The sequence below is a fragment of the Plecotus auritus genome (assembly GCF_963455305.1).
Source record: "Plecotus auritus genome assembly, chromosome: 4".
NCBI lineage: Eukaryota > Metazoa > Chordata > Mammalia > Chiroptera > Vespertilionidae > Plecotus > Plecotus auritus.
In genome coordinates this window covers 110658113-110678900 of record NC_137775.1, presented here as the reverse complement: position 1 = coordinate 110678900, position 20788 = coordinate 110658113, and the positions used below count along the sequence as shown (strand labels likewise).

Below are 20788 nucleotides of genomic sequence, written 5' to 3'. Positions count from 1 at the left end.
GCCTAGAGCAATGCCTGGCGTACTATGAACACTGCACACGGGTTAGTGATCGCTCTCTGTCCCTGTCTTGCTCTCTCTGCATTAGTCCCAGCTGTTGTGTCGGTCCACAGCAAGATATACTCAGAATTTGAAAGCAAGAGTTTCAAAACCTTTAAGCAATTCGACATTGCCACGATGTCCAAGCATGTGATTTTGTACTTCACAAATGTCTGTGATGTATTAGAAATAAAGAAAAGTGATCCATCACCAAAGAGCCGTGAAGCACTGCTCCTAAATCTTGCATCACTGTCTCTCCTTGTCTTTCTTTTCTTTCTTTTTCTAAAAATATTTTTTATTGATTTCAGAGAAAAGAAGAGAGAGAGAGAGAGAAACATCAATGACAGAGAGAATCATTGATTGGCTGCCTCCTGCACGCCCCCTCTTCCCCCGCGCCCCCCGCCCCCCCGCCGGGGCGAGCCCACAACCAAGGCATGTGCCCTGCCCAGGAATCGAACCATGACCTCCTGGTTTATAGGTTAATGCTCAACCACTGAGCCACGCTGGCTGGGCTCCTTGTCTTTCTCTTCTCTCCCAGTCTCTCTCTCTGCCTGGCTACCAGGTAGGCCAGTCCACCAGGCCAGATGTGCCCCATCCACCTCTGCTCCCTGTCCAGTGCACAGCCCCTCACCCTCCTCTGCCAATTTCTGAAGAAGACCCTGATGCTCATATTAATATCCTATTCCTCTTTCTCCATGTTCCCTGTGGCACCAGGCTTGTCCCTCATCACGCTTTCTTCTCGGGACAGAGACTTCTTTTCTTGTCCACCTGCTCATCTGTCTTCTCTGAATTGCAGGGGCCTAACTTACCAGTGTCTGTGTCCCCTCTGCTGGCCTAACACCTAGAACAACACACCAGGGAGCAGACCTTGGCCAGTGGGGCTAGTGATGGGGCAATGCTGGTGGAGAACGGTGGAGAGGAAGTATTGGTGGTGGGCTGAGTCAAGGGAGGAGCCAGCAACCTGGAGGCTCTCTGGACAGGCTCTAGTGGCAGAGCCGTGGGGAGTGCGGTGGCAATGGCCTGAGCAGACCAGGCGTGAAGGGCCTGGTTCCTGCAGAACAGCAGTTCTAATAGCCGTGGGATTCATCCTGTGGAAGGAGATCCTCTGCAACCAACTGAAACAGGATGGCGGGGGGGGGGGGGGGGGGGGCCTGGACCAGGTGAAGGGTTGGCAGGGATTCTCTGCCCTGCCTGAGGTCCTTCCACTCACCTCATCCCAGGCCCTTCTGGCTCAGCCCTCAGAACCTAAGCTGGGGGCTCTGTCTGGATCTCCCATCAGCAGCCTCTACTGTCCCCTGACCTCCGGCCTTTGAAGCACAGCTGTGGTGTTGGGAGCCGCAGGGGGCCGGACCCAGCTGGAGACTGTTTGGCACCCAGACAGCCCGCCTAGAGTTCATGTCCTAATATGGTGATGGCCAACAGCGGCCTGAACAGGGACTGGCCCTGATCTGGACTAGAGAGGCCAGAGACCAGGAAACCTTAGCCCTGGAGATCCCAAACACCCAGCCCCAGAACCCTAGGCATCCAAGCTCCTGGTCCTCATTCCTCACTAGGAACTTGTCCCAGAAGTCCAGAGTCTGGAACCCAGAAGAGCCCAACCTTTCAGGACAGCCTGGGATTCTGACCTTGTGGCCTCCGCACCCTGCCTACTCCATTCAGACTTCTTAGCGAGGGAGGTCAGAACTGCATTCTGCCAGCCCACCCCCCTGCCTGGCTGCAGAAACTCCAAATAGAAGCCTCCTTGCAGCTTAGGCTCACCCCTGCCCCTAGACACACACTCATACGCTGAGTCCCCTTGGCCCTCTCTCCCTTCGTGACATTCAAGGAATTTTTTCCTTTCAAATAACCCTGTCAAAGCCCAGCTTCTTCCAAAAATGTGACCTGGAGCCCTGCCTGATGGCTGCGGGACATGGCAGGAGGAGAGGAGGCTCCAGCTGCTATTTTCAAGGAGACATAGAAGAAAGGAAAGCCGGCAGCTCTGAGGCTCTCTCTGCCTGCCCACCCCCTGCTCGCTTGGTTGGTTGGTTGGTGGGGTCTTCAGTGAGCGACACATCACTCACCCCCAGCCCTCCAGCCAGACCTTCCAGCGGACCCCATCCCATCACTGGCTGCGAGTATAGGAGGCGGGGCTCCTTGAGGGCAGCTGAGGTTCAGACCCAGGTCAGGGGTGGGGCACAGGGATAGCAGGAGCAGTGTCAGGCCTGCAGGCAGGTGGTCTCTGACCCTCACACAGCAGAAATGTCGGCAGTCGGCGGCTGAGCTGCTTCTGGGAGACCCATGCTGGCACTAGCACACACAGTGCCTTGCCCCCCACAGTCCTGCTCCTCTCCTCCCTCAAACCTTGCCCTGCCCCTAGAGGCTGACTTTGCCGGCCCAGCGGCGTGAGGTTGCAGTTCCGCAGAGAGCCACACCGTGGCAGGCGCGGCCCACACTCCCGAGGCAGCCAGCGCCAGAGTGCGCTGGGAAGGAGAGGGGTGGAGGGGAGCAGGATTCCCACCTCCGGTCCGGCCCCGCTTGCCCACAGATAGGATATGGGGTTCCCCGACGCGAAGGGGCGGGACAAGGGCTGTGGAATCAAATAGCCTTTGCTCGTTGTGTCAGAATGACCTTGGGCAAGTCACCTCCCCTCCCCAGCCCCAGCGTCACGCCCACCCCAGGAGGCTGGAGGGATGAATGACATGTGTGAAGCAGAAGCGGGACTCATGGGAAGTCCTGATCCTGGAAGGAGTAGAGGGAGAGACAGGTGGATGGGTCTCCCCAGTGGAGAGGCCCCAAGCCATCTGGCTCTAGTAGCTGATGCCAAGAGCCCTTACTCACACCCCCAACCCCCAGCCCAAGCTAAGGACACCTGGCTCTGGGTGGGGAGGCTGAGTGGCCAGCCCTTGCCCCCTCCTGGAGTTCAGGACACGCTGGGTCCTGTGGGGATGGAGACAGGAAAGTAGGCACAACCATGCAGCTCACCAAAGGTCACTGAGGAGGAGAGGATGAGGGGACAGCAGGAGGGACCCTGGGGGAGAACCAGGCTTGGACACATTCCAGGTGCAGCAGGTACCGCTCTTCCTGACCCCAAGGAAGGGTGCCATCATTCATCAGAACACAATGCCAGCTTACGTTCATCTGCTGCCAACCCTGGGCACCATCTTGCCCCATGTCCCAACCCATCGGGGGGCCCCACTCGCCGTCCCAAACTGGATTTCCCACCTCTGGGCACCCCTGGCCTCAGCTTTAGCACTCCCAGGCCTTATCCATCAGGGCGGTGTGGCCAACAGTAGAGGGGCCAGCAAGGATTCTGAGTGTCCTTCGGCAAAACCCCAGGTCAGACCTCTGCCTGTAAACAGATCATGATGCTTCTTCATCCCCCACGAGCAGTCACTGAGGGCACCAATGTCAAGCATTTGGGCAGCACAAACCACACAGGTGTGGCACCTGCCCTCACTAGGCCAGGGAGTCAACAGGACCCCAATCCGGAGCCCGGGCAAGATGAGGAAGAGAGAATAACCGAGGCAGAGGGACGTTTCCGGGGAGCAGATGTGATCTGCCCAACCATCAGGAGACCTGAGCCAGTGCTGTGTGACTGTGGGCAGGTCGTTCGCCTCTCTGAGCATCAGACTCCCTGGGGGCACCACAGGGATGAGTGATTCCTGCCCTGGCCGCCAGATGAGATGACAGATGGCTTGTGGAAGCATCTAGAGCTGTAATGAAACAGGGCCCTGCAAGGAAGGTGACCTCAGGGAGGCAGCCATCCTAGCCCTGGTCCCCTTCCTGTCCCACTCCCAGCAAGAGAAGCTGAGCCCAAAGTCACGCTGAGGGCAGGAGGCTGGGGCCCCCGTCAGCCCTGTCCGCCCCCAGGCAGAGACGCTGTCTTCATGCAGGGCTGTGCAGTGTCAGGTTATATTTAGCCTGGTGGCGGCGACAGGAAGATGCAGAAGGAGCGACTCCTGGACGGGGGCCATCGTGTCACTAACATGGCTCTCATGGGCAGCCTTGGGCCTAGGGAAGCCAGGGACATTGCAAGCCCAGGGGACAGAGTAGGGGAGCCTGAGAGGCCAGCCAGTGAATGAGTGCGTGTGAGATGGGGGGGTGGGGGAGCATCTTCTCTGCTGCTCCAGGGGCTGCGAGGCAGACACGCCCAGAGAAGACTCACTGCAGGGCAGGAGTTGGGAGCTAGGAGCCAGACCCCAACTCACACTAAAAAGGCATCCCAGACAGACCTCCACCACCCTCCCTAACACCTTCCCAGGGAGTTAGAGGCCATACAGAGGGTCTCGGGGGCCAGTCATCTAGACCCCTCAAACCCACTGCCTGTAGCTTGCCTGCATCATCTCCCCCTCCCCAACCACAGTGATAGTCTCAAGAGAAGAGCTTCTTCTAGAAAAGCTATGGGCCCAGCCCGACCCTGCACCAGTCCTTTGCGTGCCACTCAACCTCTCGGGGACACGGCCTCCGGTCTCTCAAGTGGAGTCACCAGCCCTGTTCCCCAGGAGCCCGAGGAGGAAGCGCAAGGCTGTGCTCAGGCAGAGAAAGCTGCTCCCGTGGATCCATTCCCTTCCTCCCCAAGGTCTACACACTTCACCTCCCTCCTCTGACTTCCTGGAGTCCATCCCCACTGAGAATCCTTCAGGATCTGCCGTTCTGGATCCCAGCAATCCCTGCACACACAGACACCTGAGACAAGAGTGGGCTGGCCTACAGGGCACTCCAGCCTCACCAGGCCTCCCACTCCCCACATCCCCACCCCCTCTCCCCTCCAACTCAGCCATCCTCTAGGCTCTGTAGGATCCCTCCACAAAGATTGCCTTGACTGCTCCATCCAACCCACAGGGATGTTTCTCATTGATAACTCTTCTAAAACTATATTCCTAATTTGGGAGATAATTGCATGCTGGCTTCTGGAGTGAGGTTCCTGCCTCTCCCAGAGTCAGACCTCTGAGGCTAGGACTGGTCCTGGGGAAGCAGGTGTTGGAGGACTGCTGGTGGACTTGAGGCCAGGACCTGCGCTAATGACAGGTGTGTGTGAACAGGGCCATCTCCCCACCCTCAAAGCTCTTTCAGATCCAAGGGTACCAACTGTCACTTCACAACATAATTTGTCCATTTCAAACCAGCAGTCTCGATAGCAGGTCAGGACCACCCAGGGAATCGGGCAGTATCTACTGACGTGTTATGAAATCTGGTCAGCAGTTAGCATGGCACATGGAGGCTGCCCGCCCAGGAACCCGGGGAGCAGTGGAGCAGGAGCCTCACAGGTGTGGGATTTCTGAACCTCAGACCCCTACCTGCCTGCTTCACCATGACCCCACACAGACGTGTCCACCAGGAGACAACCTGGGGGTCCTGCCCTCCCCCAGGGCTCGGCAAGCTTCTAGAACTGTGCCTCATCTTAGCCCCCAGCATACCCCAGAAAGCCTGGGGTCCCTTGAGAACACCTCTCCCTAACTCCAGCTCTCCACCAGCTACAGCTTCTCAATCACTCAACCGAGACTTGTAATCCCTCCAGAACTCGACCACCTCGCAGGACTCTGAGACGTGCCACCACAGACAGGCACACCTGAAACCTTCCTGAAAAGTTCAGTGGAACATTCTAGCATCAGAACATATGACAATGACCCAACCATAAACAGAAAACCGGCATTATGTGCAGATGATAGGGTCATCTCCCTAAAAAACCAACCAAATCAAGATAAACTATTAGAACAAATGATGGCGTTCAATACAGCTGCCTGGTACAAGGTCAGCCCACAAAAATGGGCAGCATTTCTCTCCACCACCATAGAGCTATTCAAATAGGTAGTCCAAAATAAGATCCCTTCCATAACAGCAACAGAAGGATAAAATATCTAGAAATTGACCAGGAATGCACAGGCCTTTACGGAGGGGGGACAAAACTTTAAACTAATAAAGAATACAGAAATGATCTGATAAATGGAGGGATAATCCAGTCCCTTGGATAGGAAAATTATTATAAAGATGTCCGTTCTCCTCAAATTCATCTATAAAACCAATCTAATTCCAGTCAAAATTGTAATGGGGGTTTTCTTTGCAGGGACTCGATAAAAGTTTTTCGAAAGTTGATAAAGAAAAAGAAAAGCCCACAAATCTCTATGTCAACCATTAGAATGAAGAATAGAGAGAAAAGCCCTAGTCAGTTTGGCTCAGTGGATAGAACGTCAGCCTGCGAACTGAAGGGTCCTGGGTTTGATTCTGGTCAAGGGCACATGCCTGAATTGCAGGCTCGATCCCCAGTGCAGATGGTAGATGATTCTCTCTCATCATTGATGTTTCTTTCTCTCTCTCCCTCTCCCTTCCTCTCTGAAATCAATAAAAACATACTTTTAAAAAAAGAAGACTAGAGAGAAAAGATGTGCTTTTCCAGATACTAAGATATACTAAATGTCATAGTTGTGTGTGTTTTTTTACGTGGTTTTGATGCAAGAACAGATAAATAAATATTTGGAACAGAATAGAGAGCTCCAAGACAGACCCAAGATATATGGGTAATTAACTGGTGATACAGGGAGCCCCACAAACCAGTGGAAAAGAACAGGCTGTTTACTTGACATGTTGGGAAAATTGGCTCACTACATGGAAAAAAAATATAACTTGATCCCTACTAGACACCACAGACAGAGGTAGGCTCAGGATGGACCAGAGACCCAACCGAGGAAGGTGAAACAATTAAGTAATTAGAAGAAGGGGGTATAGACCTTTGCAACCTCAGGATGGTGAAGAATTTCTTCAACAAAACTTCAAAGGCACAAACAAAGCTAAAACTCAGGAAGTGTGTATCAAAATTCAGTATCTCTGTTGGATAACTTTAACAGACAACTGAATGGGAGAAAACGTTTACAGTATCTTGATTCAGCAGGAAATAATGTCCAGAATATGTATGTTGAAAATTTAACTATGCATTTGCATTTCTAGAATACACAAGCAACTCCTGAAAACCAAGAACAAAAGACAGCGGCTTCAGTGGAAGAGTGAGCAAAGGATATGAGCAGGTGATTGACAGGAAAGCAAACCAAGAGGCTATCCAGCCTATGAGATGGATGCTCAAACTCATGTGAAGTCAAAGAAATGCAAATTCAAGTGGCAAGATATCACTTTCACCTATTAGACTGGCAAAACTTAGAAAGGTAGATAATGCCAGGTGTGGCGGAGATATGGTGGAACAGCAGCCTCGTGCTCTGTGTAGGCGGGTGATGATGGTGGCAGCCAACCTGGTACTCAGTCAGACAATACTTAGTTGAATTAGGTGCCCACAGATCCCATGATCCCATGAACCTCTGGGGATGTATCCCAAAGACACCCTCACATGAGTCCAAAAGGGGCCACATGTGAGGATGGTCATTGCAGCATTATTTAGGGAGATGCTGTGGAGGGCCCTCCCTGGGAGAAAATTAGGTGGGTTCGCCCCACAGAATATGAAGCTACAGACTAGATGTCAAGCAACAGCCTGGATGGACTAACAGGCATACTCCTGCATAAGAAGAGTGAGCGCCAGAATACAACAGTTAGCACATCCATTTACATAAATTAAACCTATTACGCATCCAGACAAAATACACATTTTGCAAGAACATATGCAAGCAGCATATTCACAGGAAGTACATTTCAATGGTTGCCTAAGGGGAGGGTAATGGGACTAGGGAATGAGAGCAAAAGGGAAAAAAAACAAGTGAAAGAGAAAGCAAAAACAGTAACACAAATATCGTGTTTGCATGATTTGAGGGAGAGGCAGGAGCTGGGACAGGCAGGTTCCCTTGCAGGACAGGGCAGTGGGGCACAGGGGTACTGAGACTCTGGCTCAGCTAACTTCCCTGCCATATGGAAAGAAGAATGAGCCTTGACACTGGACTCTGCCTTGTTGGCATCTACCATCTGATTTTGGGCACCTCTCACAGCAGTACCTGGGAGGGCAGGTGTTAGATGCCACTTAGCAAATGAGGAATTGCAGCTCTGGAACCGAGCTGAAACCCACACTTCTTGGGGCCCTGAGCCCATTGTGCCCCCAAAGGACTCTCTGGGGCAAGACAACTGGTGTGGCAGTATTCCAGCTGCATATGGGAGGGCTCTAGAGCTGAAAGAGGAAAACTGGGTTCGAATGCCCACCTAGGTGCCCACCAGCTGTGTCAACATGTGCAAGTCCCCTAGTCTTTCTGAGCAAGAGTTTCCCTCCTGTGAAACGATGGAGAGGAAGCCTGCCTCTCAGAGGGCTGTGAGGACCACCTGCCAGAAAGCATGCCTCCCTACCTGAAAACTGGAAGTGCAGTCACAGTGGCTGTGCCTGAAATTGGGGCCCAGGCAGCTGCCGCCACCACCTCCCCAAGCTTTGCTCCCCCCCTCAAGCCTCCTCTGTCCATCTCTGGGTGAGGGGAGGCTGGGAGTCCCAGATACCTTCTCTGTACCCCACCATGTCCCCCACACACAGCAGGGCTGGAGGACTCCTAGGCCTCTCAGGCAACCTCTCCCTGGCCCACCTTCCTTTAGCCCTGAAGCCTCCCCATGCTCTAATCCTCATCCCTCTCAGATATTATTCTAAGGCTTTTCACAGAGGGAGAGACTGAGGCCCAGAGATGAAAAGTTATTTACCCAAAGTCACACAGCAGCTCTAACTGGGCCAGAGACTGCTCCCAAGTCACTGATACCAGTGTATGGCTTCTGCAACAACATCCTGCCCACCTTATTCATTCTTTCATTCATTCATTCATTCATTCATTCATTCATTTATTAAGTGAGCAAGCAAGCAAGCATATACTGAGCTCCCACTATGCATTAGACACAGAGATTCAACATAGACTCCTCACGGAGCTTGCAATCTGGTGGGAGAATTCTGACATGGCAACCTCATCCAGACTGTGAACAAGGAAGACGGTGGGCCAAGGAGAAGACACTGCCCAGCCCTCAAGGTGCTTCATGTCACCTAAACAAAGAGAGGTTTGCTCCAGGCCAACAGTCCATAGTATGGAGACCTTTAGGTACCAAGGACAGGAGGGGGCCTCTCCTATACTAACTACCTGTCCCAGGTGTCCCTCCACTCTCCCTGTTCTGGCCTTGACCCCAGGGCCCTCCTCCCGTGGCAGGAAGCAAAGTTTGTTAAGCTCCCACACACTAAGGGGCTAGATAACTCCATGTTCCTCCCTGCATATGGGGGAGGGGTGATGAGAGAGAATGTATTTTTAAAGAAAAAGACTCATTCTCCCTCAAGCAAAAGGTTCCCTAATGGAGGTATTTGAGGCACCATGTGTGGTGGGGGGTCAGGGGGCAGGGGTTGTTTAAGTGTGAAAGGGGTTTCTTAGAACCTGTCACACCACCCTGGAAGCCACCTCTGGGCAGAAAACATGCTGCGTCTCACCAGTCTCACCCCCACCCCACACCAGCCCTCCTGCAGCCCACAGCCCCCCTCCCCAGAGCCCAAGGCCATCACCAAACTCTGCTCCCATCCCGCCCGCTCTGTGCAAATATTTACATAGCTCCTCTCTGGGGTCTACAGCAGACACAACACAGAGGAGCCGCCCTCCTGACACTCTCCAGACCCGAGTGTGCCAGGAGTGGTCCACACCCTCAGTCCTGGCAGGCCTGCCTCACTTCTGCCCCAGGGACAGGAACCCTCATCCAGAACTGTGAACAGGGCACCCTGCTCCCACTCAGGAATGACTCCTCCTGGAGCCTTGGAGGAAAGGTGCTGGGTGGGGAGAGCCCTAGGCACCGCTCCTGGCCTCCTGGCCACAAGCAGGTGCTCTCACCTGCCCTGTCTTGGAAGGCCCAAGGTGAAGGGCCCCTCAAGAGCAGTGCTCCCTATGTCTAACCTTATCCTCCGGTGTTCATTCTAGGCTGCTCCCATCTCAAGGATGGCACCAGCCTGGGTCCTGCCCTGCCTGCCCAGCTCAATATACCCTGGGGCTGCTTCACCAGCATCCCAATACGGGGCTTCTGCACACAGTATACTGCAGTTAGGGGTCTGGGGCCTGAGGTCCATGGGCCTGGAGAGGGGGGAGGAGAGTGGGGGTCTGAGCTTGGAGAAAGGTCAGCTGTGCTGGAGGAGGGGCATGGGAGGAGATGGGGAAATGGTCTGGGTGTGTGGAGGGTCATGGGAGGCCCATTGGAGTGTCACTGGTGCCAGCAGTGCCTGCATAAGCTGGGGTCTGAATCTGGGAACCATAAACCAGCTGGTACGGGGCCACCTCTGGGGCTCAGGTTCCCCACAGGCACTGGGGGCACCAGGGCACAGGCTGGCCCACTGGTCCCCACTCTTCCCCAACCCACAGCTCATCTGTTGCAGTGGGTGCCCTCTGACCCTGTTACCATGGCAACCAGCCTGCAGCTGGAGCAGAGAAGCAGACAGATTCTTCTCTAGAGACACCCCTATCTCCACCCATGCATGGGCTCCTGGGGACACAGGGACACGGAGACCAGGCCAGTGCAGGCAGAGGTATGGGGGAGCCAGACAGAGCCCAGAGGGAGAAAGGCTCAGGGGGGCTGGTGGGGAAAAGAAGAGACAGATGCAGGGAGGAGGAGATAAGACCAAGGGGACAGAGTGTTGGCAGGGAGGGAGCCCTGGGGAGAAGGAGAGAAGGAAAGCAGCAGAGACCATGGGCACAGGCAGACAGGCTGAGCGCTGCAGGAGGTGGGGCGAAGAGAGACAGCGGGAACAAAGAGCAGAGGGACCAGGGACGGCAAGGGACAGAGAGCAGGGGGGACCTCCACCAGGCCCGGCAGAGGAGGGCAGCAAGTGAGGAGAAGCCTTGCTCAAAGGGATCCCAGGCCACCCCTCCAGCGATGTGGGGATGCAGATGTACTCCAGTAGCACCTGCTACCCAGGCAAGGCCCCAGGGGCCTGCAGCCATGCTACTGCCTGCCAGCCCCGCACTACTTAGCTCTGCTCCCAGTGCCACCTTAATCCTGGGCCTGACGTGAAGGGGCATGGACGCGGGGCCAGCAGGTCCCTGGCACCTCATGTCTCCCTCTCCAGCCCACACACCCGCAGTCCAGCCTCCCTGCCTCCCAACAATCCCAGCAACTAAGTAACGGAGCTGTCTGGCTCCAGGCCCTGATACTGCACAGAGCTAGGCCGGAGGCACCGACACAGCACAGCTGTCCGCACTGGCGCCTGCCAGCAAAAGGCCCCACCTCCTGCCCAGCCACCCACCTCCCTGGGGCTGAAGCCCAGGGACCCACTCCCCCGTGGCTGGCCCAGGCAGAGACCTGCCTGAGACAGGCCTGGACAGAGACAAGAGGTGGCCCTGGCATTCTACACCTCCGCCTCCCTACTCTGCCCAGGAGCAAAAGAGTGAGCTAGTGCACACAAGCACATAGCACAGGTCAGGCCACACAGAACCTCTCTAGGGACCCAGCGTCTCACGGCAGAGTTGGGGAAGGCGGAGGAAATCTGTCTGCTTCCGAGTCTCCAGTGCCAGGACAAGTGGGGACTCACATGACCTGAGGGCCCAGGCCAGTCTGCTCGCCAACAGGAGCTACCTGAGCCCATGGAAACTGTGAGAGCAGAGAAGGGGGCAGGTAGAGATGACTGGCGCCGGATTTTCTGGGTCAGAGCCTCATTTGGAGTAGTAATCTGAAGGGGGCAAAGAGATTGGACCTGGGCAAGGGGCCTGGGTTCTAGTCCCCCTCCCTCCACTGATCCACTGGTAACTGGACCTCTGCTTCTCAGTTTCTCCATCTGAAACTTGAGTGAGCTGGATTGTGATCCTCAAGGGCACCAAGATTCCATAGGACCCCTGCAGAAAGGGTCCCTTGGCCATCCTCTCCCAAAGGAGCCAACGTGGGGAAAGGAAGAACGCCTGCCCCACACACACTACAGCACAGACAAAAGCACGCAGGCCCCCGGTGCCAATGGGCTGAGCAGATACCTTATCCCAGAAGTAGAAAGAGGTTCAAGACAGTAACCAACTTGGCCTATATTACATTATTTCTGGTATTAGACCTGAACATGAAACTTAATGTATTCACATTCTGTTCATTACATCAATGGTTTGCAGATAAAACTGTACAGGAAGTAATTCGAATCTGTAGATACCCCTATAACTAGTTGGTGTCATTTTTAACATATGACAGCAAAGCAGAGTGGGGAGGGCTCTGACCAGACAGACATAGTTCCATTCCCCGCTCTGCCACTTACTAGCTGTGTGACTTCGGAAAAGTTTCTTAATTTCTCCGAACTTGCTTCCTCGTCCATAAATGGAGAAAAAGTTATATCTACCTCCCAGTGTTGTTGTGAAGATTCTGTGAGATAATGTAAGCGAAACATTTAGTAGCACAGTGTCCAGCACATGGAAGCCACCCACCGACGTTAGCTAGTACTAGATGGCCGGGCAGATATGAAAGCAAATCGGCTCTGATTTAGGTTCTGGGAGACATCCATGAAAAAGCAGACAGAGGCCCTGCCTTCAGTTTCCATCTAGTCTTGTAGCCCCTGCCTCTTAGCCAGAACCCCCACGTGCTATAAGCTAATCCTCTTCCAATGTCCCTTCTAATGCTGTGCAGTGACGTCACAGGCTGGGCACCCCTGCAAAAGCAGGGCCATCGGGGAGGCACAAGCCTTCACAGGGCAGCCTGGGCCAACCCTATGAATATAGGGGAGGTTCCAAGAGGCAGGGCCAGGGGCCTGGGCTACTGGCTCACTTTAACTACCCCCAGGGGGAGACAGAGCATGCCGGCTCCAGCAGGTAAGCTCCCTATAGGCAGGAACCCCATGTGTTGTTCACTGCTCTCTCTGCAAGACCCTGAGTTCAGCAAATGCTCCTCGGTAAGCACTGAGCAGCAAGGTTTGGGCACCCATGGGCAGTCCAGAGGCACCTTCTGGAGCCACCTCCCTAGCCCTCTGCAGACCTCCCAAGGCCATTTGAACTTCCAGAGCAAAGCCCACCAGCCAGGACAAACACGTGTAGGAGCAGCCCCGCCCAGAGCTCTGTTTATCCGATCTCCGGAAGCCCAGAGCAGCTGAGCTAGGAGGCTGTGGCTGAGAGGAGACACCTGGCGCAGGAAGGGATGGCAGGCGGGGCCTCAACAGATGAGACAAAGGGAACTGGGGTTGGGAAGAGGCACACGCCTCATGCCAGGTGCAGTTGAAGTGCAGAAGAGAGAGGGGGCAGGAGAGGGGCAGCAGAGAGCGAGCTAGAGTCCTCAGCCGTCCCCACCTTGGCCCTCAGTGACTTCTCCCCAGACCAGTCAGGCACACGGCAGGGGCTGGCTGCTAAGGTACCTAGAAGCCTGTGACCAGAGGTCAGCGCCCAGCCGCCAGCCTGACCTATTCTGTCCACGCACGCCCCTGCCATCCCGGCCCCATCCACCTCTAGTTCATCGTACCCACGTCTGCCGAGGGAGAAAGGAACCAGAGGCGCCAGACCTGCAGCCAAGCAGCCCCTTGGCTACCCCGAAAAACCATCCCACCAGAGTGAGGTGAAGACTCAGACCGCCCTGCAGACCCAATGCCCAGCCCTGGTCTCCCACCTGGCCCACGGCAATGACCCCAGCTGGGGTCACGCAACTATGGAACCCGCCCGGGCTTGGGCCATTTTCCAGCTGCCCGCATCCCCTGACCGCACCGCCCCCGCCGTGGCCCCGCCCCTGAGGCCCCGCCTACCATCCTTCCGGTAAAAGGCGATCTCCACTTTGCGCTCCTCGGCACCCAGCAGGGCCTGCGCGATCTGCGCGGCCGCGCGGCGCTGAGTGCGCGGCCCGTGCAGGAAATCGCAGGTGCAGGGCCGCTGCATCACCTCGGCTCGCGAGTAGCCGCACAGCTCGCAGAAGCCGTCGTTGCAGTAGATGACCGCGCAGTTCTCTACCCGAGCGTTGGCGATGATGAACTTTCGGCCTGGGGGAGTGGGGGGCGGAGGGGAATGAGCAGGCAAGTGAGCAGGGACCCCTGCCTCGAGGGCTCCAGCCCTCACCTACATTCTCTTGTCACACACTGCCGCCCGCCCGGGGACTCCCGGCCTCAGGGAGCACCGCGGAGCCGGGGTCCCCAGAAGGGGGGCGAACGCAGCTGCGCCCCGACACAGGTGCCTCGCCAGCCCGTCAGGCGGCGCCCCCGCCCCCCCCCCCTCCGCCCCCCGCCGCTTCTCCCGCCAGGCCCTCAGACTGGCTCCGTGGCTTCCCCCGGGCAGGCTGCCAGAGGCCTGCCGCCCCTCCGCGCCTGGGGCCAGGGCCAGACTGGGCGGGTGTCAGCAACGTGTGTCAGCAGCCGCGGCGGAGGGATAAACACTGGGCCTGGAGAGGGAGGCTGGGAAGGGTCAGAGATGGCGGCCAGCCTTCCCTTTGCACCCGCTCCTTCAGCTTCTTTTCCAGACACACACACACACCCATCTAGCTCCCTGGATACTCCTTACCCCGGGGATCCCTAGGGAATCACTCCCCCAAGTATCAGTACTTCCTGGAAAGGCCAGCAGGGGCTGGGGAGTGGGCGACTATAGAAGCTGAGGAAAGTACCACGTGAGCACCTGCTATGCTGTATCTCACGTAATATTGACAACCCCATAAGGTAGGCATCCTCTATTATAGATGGAGAAACTGGAACTCAAAAGAAGTTCAGAGCCGTGACCACAGCTTGCAGCTTGTAAATGACAGAGCCAGCTTCTGAACCCAGTTCTGGCGGAAGGTGAAGGAATGGGCTAAGGGCCACAGGCAGAAGCCCAAGGTCATAGGAAGCAAGGAAAGGGACCTGCAGCGCCAACCCTGAAAACACCTGGAGCCGGGGGCGGGCCTGAGACAGTGGCCCACTTGTAAGAAGGCAGATGCAGGAAAGGGACCTTCCACGGGAATGTGAGGGCTGCCTCAGTTTTGCCCCATCAAGGAGGGTTGCCCCAATGGACCTATTTCAGCTAGACTGGGCTCGCCCCTCCATGCCTGCCCTGAGGGCTGAGCTGGCAGGTGAGCTGCAGGCAGGCAGCAGGAGCTGGTGCCAGGGAAGATGCTCCCAGGATAAGAGCTTTTTATAAATGCATAAGTTTCTGGCCACTTTGGCCTTTAATGCTGGGGTTTTCAATAGCGATCTCCTCCCTTCACAGTGGTCACAGCCCTCAGGCTGCAGCCCTGGGCAATCCCAGGGGCAAGGCCTAGGCTGCTTAGGCAAGGCCTCACTGAGGCAGGCAAGGCCACAGGATCTGGCCTCCCCTGCCTTCCTCCGAAGTCCCTTACCCTGGCCTCCAGGCAGTTACTTTTTGAAGTTGGGTCATTCTTAGGTCTGTTCCCTAGGCCTCAGGCAGTGGTCAACCCTAGTCAGGGCTCTCTGTCACATACAAAGACCCCAGACTCGGCCTCCATCTCCATCTAAGTCCAAGGCAATCCAGCATTCCAGCCACCCACCAGCTTCGGAGGAAGAAGAAAAACCACCTGGCACCCACTGCCAGGCCTGGAGAGAAGAGGAATTTCTTCGAAGGCAGGCCCCACCCTCACCCCCTTCACTGAGCTCCTGGAAAACTGGTCAGAAGGGATCTGAAAGGCTCCTTTAGTCTCATGCACCCTTCTTCCCAGATGTGGAAACTGAGGCTCAGACAGGGAAGAGACTCGCTCAAGGTCACAGTGACAGAGGAAGGGCCAGAAGCCAGGCCCCCAGATCCCAGCGCAGGTGCCTGCACACTCTCCTGGAGCTTGCGGGGAAAGAAACCCCCTGTCTCGGGGCCCTCCACCACAGCAGTCTCCTCCCCCTCAGGATCATCGTGTTCCTTGCTCACACAATGCTGTGCATCGAACTGACCCCTCCCTCTGCCCACCACTGTTACAAGCACACGTTGTCCTATGTTCACAGGGTCATGGGCAAAGAATGTCACCAGCTCTCTGCTCCCAGGGCCCTTGGCAGTCACAACCACCACGGTACACGCAGCCTTGGAACCGACACATGCACTCGGGCAGGTACAAAGCCCACACCAGCACACTCACCTAGCCTGGGACATTTCTGGAAGCCTCTCCTACCAGGCCAGTTTAAGGTGCTGAGTCCCCACGAAGGGGCTCAAGGCAGGAAAATCCACAACATGGGAGCACTGCATTGGGGCTGTTAGACCCTCAAAACTGGGGTTCAGCCCGTGACATCCTCTCACCCACAGTGTGTAGCCTTGTCTAAGACACCTCCCCACTGCCCATGCAGGGTCAAATTCATGGGTGACAGACACACATCCCACACACCCAAGAGCAGGTTAGGCAATGATCCTACATGCTGGCGTTCCATCTCCCACAGAACACTCAAGACGGGCACCCATACGTCCTGTTGAGGTCCCACAGTTTGGGAGATATCTACTCCCCTGTCCTTGCACCCACACAGCCCCTCCACATCAGGCACCCAGAGTTAGGGATACCTGCACAACCCCATCCCATCTCCCTGCCCTTCACACTCAGTGTCACACACCCTCCCCATCCCGGAAGACTGAATTAGCCTCCCACCCGGCGCCCCAACACCGGGTCCCTTGGCCCCCAGCACCAAGCCTTGCCCCCGCGACCCCTGGCCAGCGCCCTGAGGACATTAGCCCTTTGACTTGCACGTGGCATATGCAAACGTCCCGGGCACGCCCCCCTCCCCCATTCGCACTGGGAAGAGCTCGCCCCCCGCCCAGTGCCCCGGCCCCGCCGGCCCCTCCCCCACTCACTCTGGCCCTCAAACTTGCGGATGATGGTGTCCAGGAAGGTGTTCTGCGGCGCGACGTGGCCCCTTCGCACCGGCATCCTGAGCCCATGGGCGGGCCGGGCGGGCCCCCACCCACCCGGCCCAGCCCGGCCCAACACTAGGCTTTGGGTAGCCCTGCCTAGCCGTGGTCCCCGCACCCCGCGGCCAAGCAGAGCACGGGCGGGGCCGGGACTGGGCTGCGGGCGTGGAGTCCCTGGCTCAGCTCCCGGCTCCGGACGCTGGCCCGGCCTGGAACCGCCTGAGCTTGGGCCGCCCTCACACCTGTCCGCCTGCCCCCGCCGAGCCGCGGGCCCCGCTCCGCCGTGTCCCCGCACTGCGTTCCGTTTTCCCGAGCTCGAGGCTCCCGGCTCCCACCCTCCGCGCCCAGAGCGGCTCCGGCGCCGGCGACTCGGGCTGCGCTTGCGACTCGGCCCGGCCGCGGAAGGGTTAACGCGGCGCGCGCCCCTCGGGCTCTGGCCCCCGCCTCCCGGCCCCCTCCCGCCCGCCGCGCCGGCAGCGCCGCCCTCTCCCCACCCCCCTATACACACCCCGCGCGCCCGCCCTTCCCATTGGCTGAGCCGCGCCGAGGGCTCCCCCCACCCAGCCCCTCGCTCTGCCGGGAGCCCCCGGGACTCGCGCCCCCACGAGGGGAAGGGACCCTTAGGGAACCTGTAGGACAGGTGCGACAGCCGGCAGGGCGGGACCTGGGGATTCCGCGCCCCCACCCCTGCACTCTAAGGCCTGGGGAACCTGACTTGAAGGGAGAGGGCGGGTCCCTTACGCCCTGGCCCCTCACCGCGCCGAGCACCGCTGGTACACCCCGCAGAGCAGCGGCTGGTACACCCCGCACGCGCTCGGTGACTGCTTCAGGTGACAGGGCGAGGCCTGGGCCCGGGGAGGACGAGTCCGGGGTCAGGGGAGACCCGAGAAACGTGAAGGGCAAGACAGTCTGGAGGCCCCGGCCAACCGAGAATTGAGATGATAGTGGGTGAGATTTAGGGGAGCGCGCACCCAGAGCAGGACGCCCCCACCAACACACACACACACACACACACACACACACACACACCACACACACGGCCCTTTCTGGGGTTATTCTGGGCCCTCCTCTACAGAGAGGGACATTCTGACAGTTAGCTGCGGGATCAAAGAAAAGCCCCTGAGCGCGAGGTTCCAGCCTGGGGATCCCCTCGTGCTAGCGGCCCGTCCTCCGTCTGCAGCTCGCGGCTGCGGTGCAGGCCCAATGGGAGGGCTCGGGGCCCTGAGGCGCTGCGGCGGCCCAGCCCCTCAGAAAACCATGGCCTCACTGCCGGCCCCTCCCCCCGCCAGCTGGCTTGCTGCAGCTGCAGCTCCCTTATTTAGGCAAGGAGGCCTGAGGATGCTCAAGGGCAGGCAGGGTGTCTGTCTGTCGCCTCCCCATCTCCTGCCTGGGTCTGAGTGAGGGTCTCCGGGCGCGGTGTCCCTGGCTTGAGCAGCCAGGCACGGCCCTGGGAAGGCCAGGGCAGGAAGGTGAGTGTTGACAGCTGTACCGACAGGCGGGGATGAGCCGGCAGCCAGCCGGGTCCCCTCCCCTGCAGCCCAGATCAGAGACCCGGCTAGATGGATGGGGCCAAGTGGGGGCCCCTGAGGGCTTGCAGCTGCCTCTGTCCTTGGAGCTAGGGGGTGGGCCTTGTCACCAGGGAGAACCTTCATGGGATGTGGGGGGAGGGGAGGAACAAAGGGCAGAGAAGGAAGCGGAGTCTGAAAGAAGAGCACAGAGGAAGAGGTCTTACAGAGACCTATCTAGACTTTCATCTATCACCCAGGAGCAAAAAGATGCAAACAATGGGGCCAGAGGCCAGAAGATAACACCCTTTTTTATTTGCTGGTGGGTGGGCAGTGACTCAGGGAGGCAGCCAGTGGGAGAGAAGGAGGTGGCTCTACCAGCTGATGCTAAAAAAGACCAGAGGCTCTTGCCTGTACAGTCATCTCATCCCTTCGGCCCTCTCCACCTCCAGCAGCTTCCTCACTTGCATCTTCACTTGGCCTCCAAGAATCCCAGAGCCTTCAGTGGCACAGAGTCCCCGTCCTTTGTGCTGGCATCAGGCACAACAGCCCATCTTGGGTACTAGGCAAAACCCAGCCTATGGTCAGACTGGCCCAGCACCTCCCCCACCCTCCACCACTCCCTGGATGCCGGGTTACCTGCCTGAACTCCAGGGTGATCCCCATTTGAGTGGTGTGTTCGCCCTCAGATTGGGGATCTGGAGAGTGAGAAAGGGCCTGTAGTAATAATGAGCATGGAAGAGAGGACATGAAAGTGACATCTGCAGGTAGCATCCCTTTCTCTCCAGACCAAAGGTGAGGAAGAGCCAGGCTGAAGGGGGCTGGGGGGGCGGGGTGCTACTCATCTAGCCCAGACAGCTGTCCACACTCCAGTACCCATGTTCGCAGGACAGGCATCTGCTCTCTGCCTAGCTGCTTAGGAGGACAAAGGAATCTGAGGGGCCCTTGGTCTTCCCAAAATAAAGGTGACGAGGCTCAAAGTAGCTCTCCTCCTGGGCACAGAGGCAGGCAGGAGAGAGCTGCCTCTCTCTCTCTCTCTCTCTCTCTCTCTCTCTCTCTCTCTTCCTCTCTCTCTCTCTCTCTCTCTCTCTCCCCCCCTCTCTCTCTCTTCCTGGAGGCTGAAAGGAGAGCCTGAAGGCAGTTTCACTGAGCCACCCCCACAGCCAAGAACTGGGACAAGTAAGGGAGGTTGTCAGATGGGGACAAGCTCTCCCCAAAGGCATCCTTCCTGGGCCAACAGGTGTCAGGCACCAAAAGGTAAAGGGCAATATGTGAGCTGAAGCCTCCCTGCCCATCACCTTCCCACTTCCACTACCCCTGGACCTGGGGGGAAGAGGCAAGTGCCCAACCTTAATACCTGGAGCAACTAGAATCCGTCCCACCCCAACTTCCGCTCACAGAGCCATTTGCAGGGACCGGTCCTGGGAAGAGCTCTCCCCATCCTGCCTGTGGCTGAGAGACCCTCACTGTATAGACAGTGAGACACTAGGCTCCTCCCAGCTCCCAGAGACAATTTGAGAAGAGTCTGTGGAAAACATCCTGCCCATCCCACCCTCTGCACCTGCTCAGTCTGAGGAGTCAAGCCAGGACATCCTGGGAGGAAAAAAGAAACTACAGCCTCCCTGCTGTGGACCCCCAAGGAGTGGGCCAGGCAAGACAGCCAAGGCCCAGGAGAGCAAGTGACAATCACAGGGGACTGGGAAGCAGCTGAGGGGGGAATGGTGCCTCAGAGCCTCTGGGAAGGGAGAACACGGAGCAGCCTCCCTGTGCACGGGGAGCTCAGAGTGCACCGTGGGGCCTTGCTCTTCTTGACAATGGGGTCCTGAAGATGCAGATGCTTTCAGATAGGACCTGGGTTGAGGAGAGAAAGAGCAAATAAACTGCATGTTTCCTCTCCAGAAGTGGGTGCTCAGGGCTTGCTAAAGGCCAGAAAGAATTGGGAGGGAGAGGAGAAGGGAGCAAGGGAGGAAGGGACCCACCTCAAACCCATAGCCAGGAATCTGTGCTCCCTCCACTTATTGCCACCTGCAACCCCACATGCAGCGATCCCATCACACAGACCCCACACACCCAGGGCCATAACCCAGGTCTTCTCCCACCAACCTGATACATACCAATGATGGGTTTTCCTTGCTGTGGTGATATAAAACAAAGCAAATAAGATATGCCAAGGAGCCCTGGCTGGTGTGGTTCAGTTGGTTGAGCGTCATCCCGTGCACCTAAAGGTTGCTGGTTTGATTCCCAGTGGTTAGGGCACATGCCCGGATTTTGGGCTCAATCTCTAGTAGGGGGCGTGCAGGAGGCGTTACACTCTCACATCATGTTTCTCTCTCCCTCTCCCTTCCTCTCTCTCTAAAAATCAATAAAAATTAAAAATATAGCCGAAACCAGTTTGGCTCAGTGGATAGAGCATCTGCCTGCGGACTGAAGGGTCCCGGGTTCGATTCCGGTCAAGGGCATGTACATTGGTTGTGGGTACATCCCCAGTGGGAGGTGTGCAGGAGGCAGCTGATCGATGTTTCTCTCTCATCGATGTTTCTAGCTCTCTATCCCTCTCCCTTCCTCTCTGTAAAATATCAATAAAATATTTTTTTAAAT

The 20788-nt window shown here is 57.0% G+C and overlaps 1 protein-coding gene across 5 annotated transcripts in view; it reads right to left on the bottom strand.

Annotated features, from left to right (window-relative positions):
- KCNH2 (potassium voltage-gated channel subfamily H member 2) overlaps positions 1-17105 on the bottom strand; it is a 32240-nt gene extending 15135 nt beyond the window's left edge. For 2 of the 5 annotated variants that reach the window (XR_013960327.1, XM_080663563.1), the window contains exons 1-2: positions 16629-16851; positions 13634-13864 (exon numbers count right to left, since the gene is read on the bottom strand). Coding sequence is in view for 3 of the 5 variants with exons in the window: in XM_080663563.1 (XP_080519689.1) it covers positions 13634-13864; positions 16629-16704 (307 nt within the window). In the remaining 2 variants the exon portion in view is untranslated. Of the gene's footprint in view, positions 1-12169; positions 12269-13633; positions 13865-16628 lie in introns of those variants that run through there. The other 3 variants (XM_080663564.1, XM_080663565.1, XM_080663566.1) reach the window with 3 other exon arrangements.
- Positions 17106-20788: the final 3683 nt, after the last annotated feature.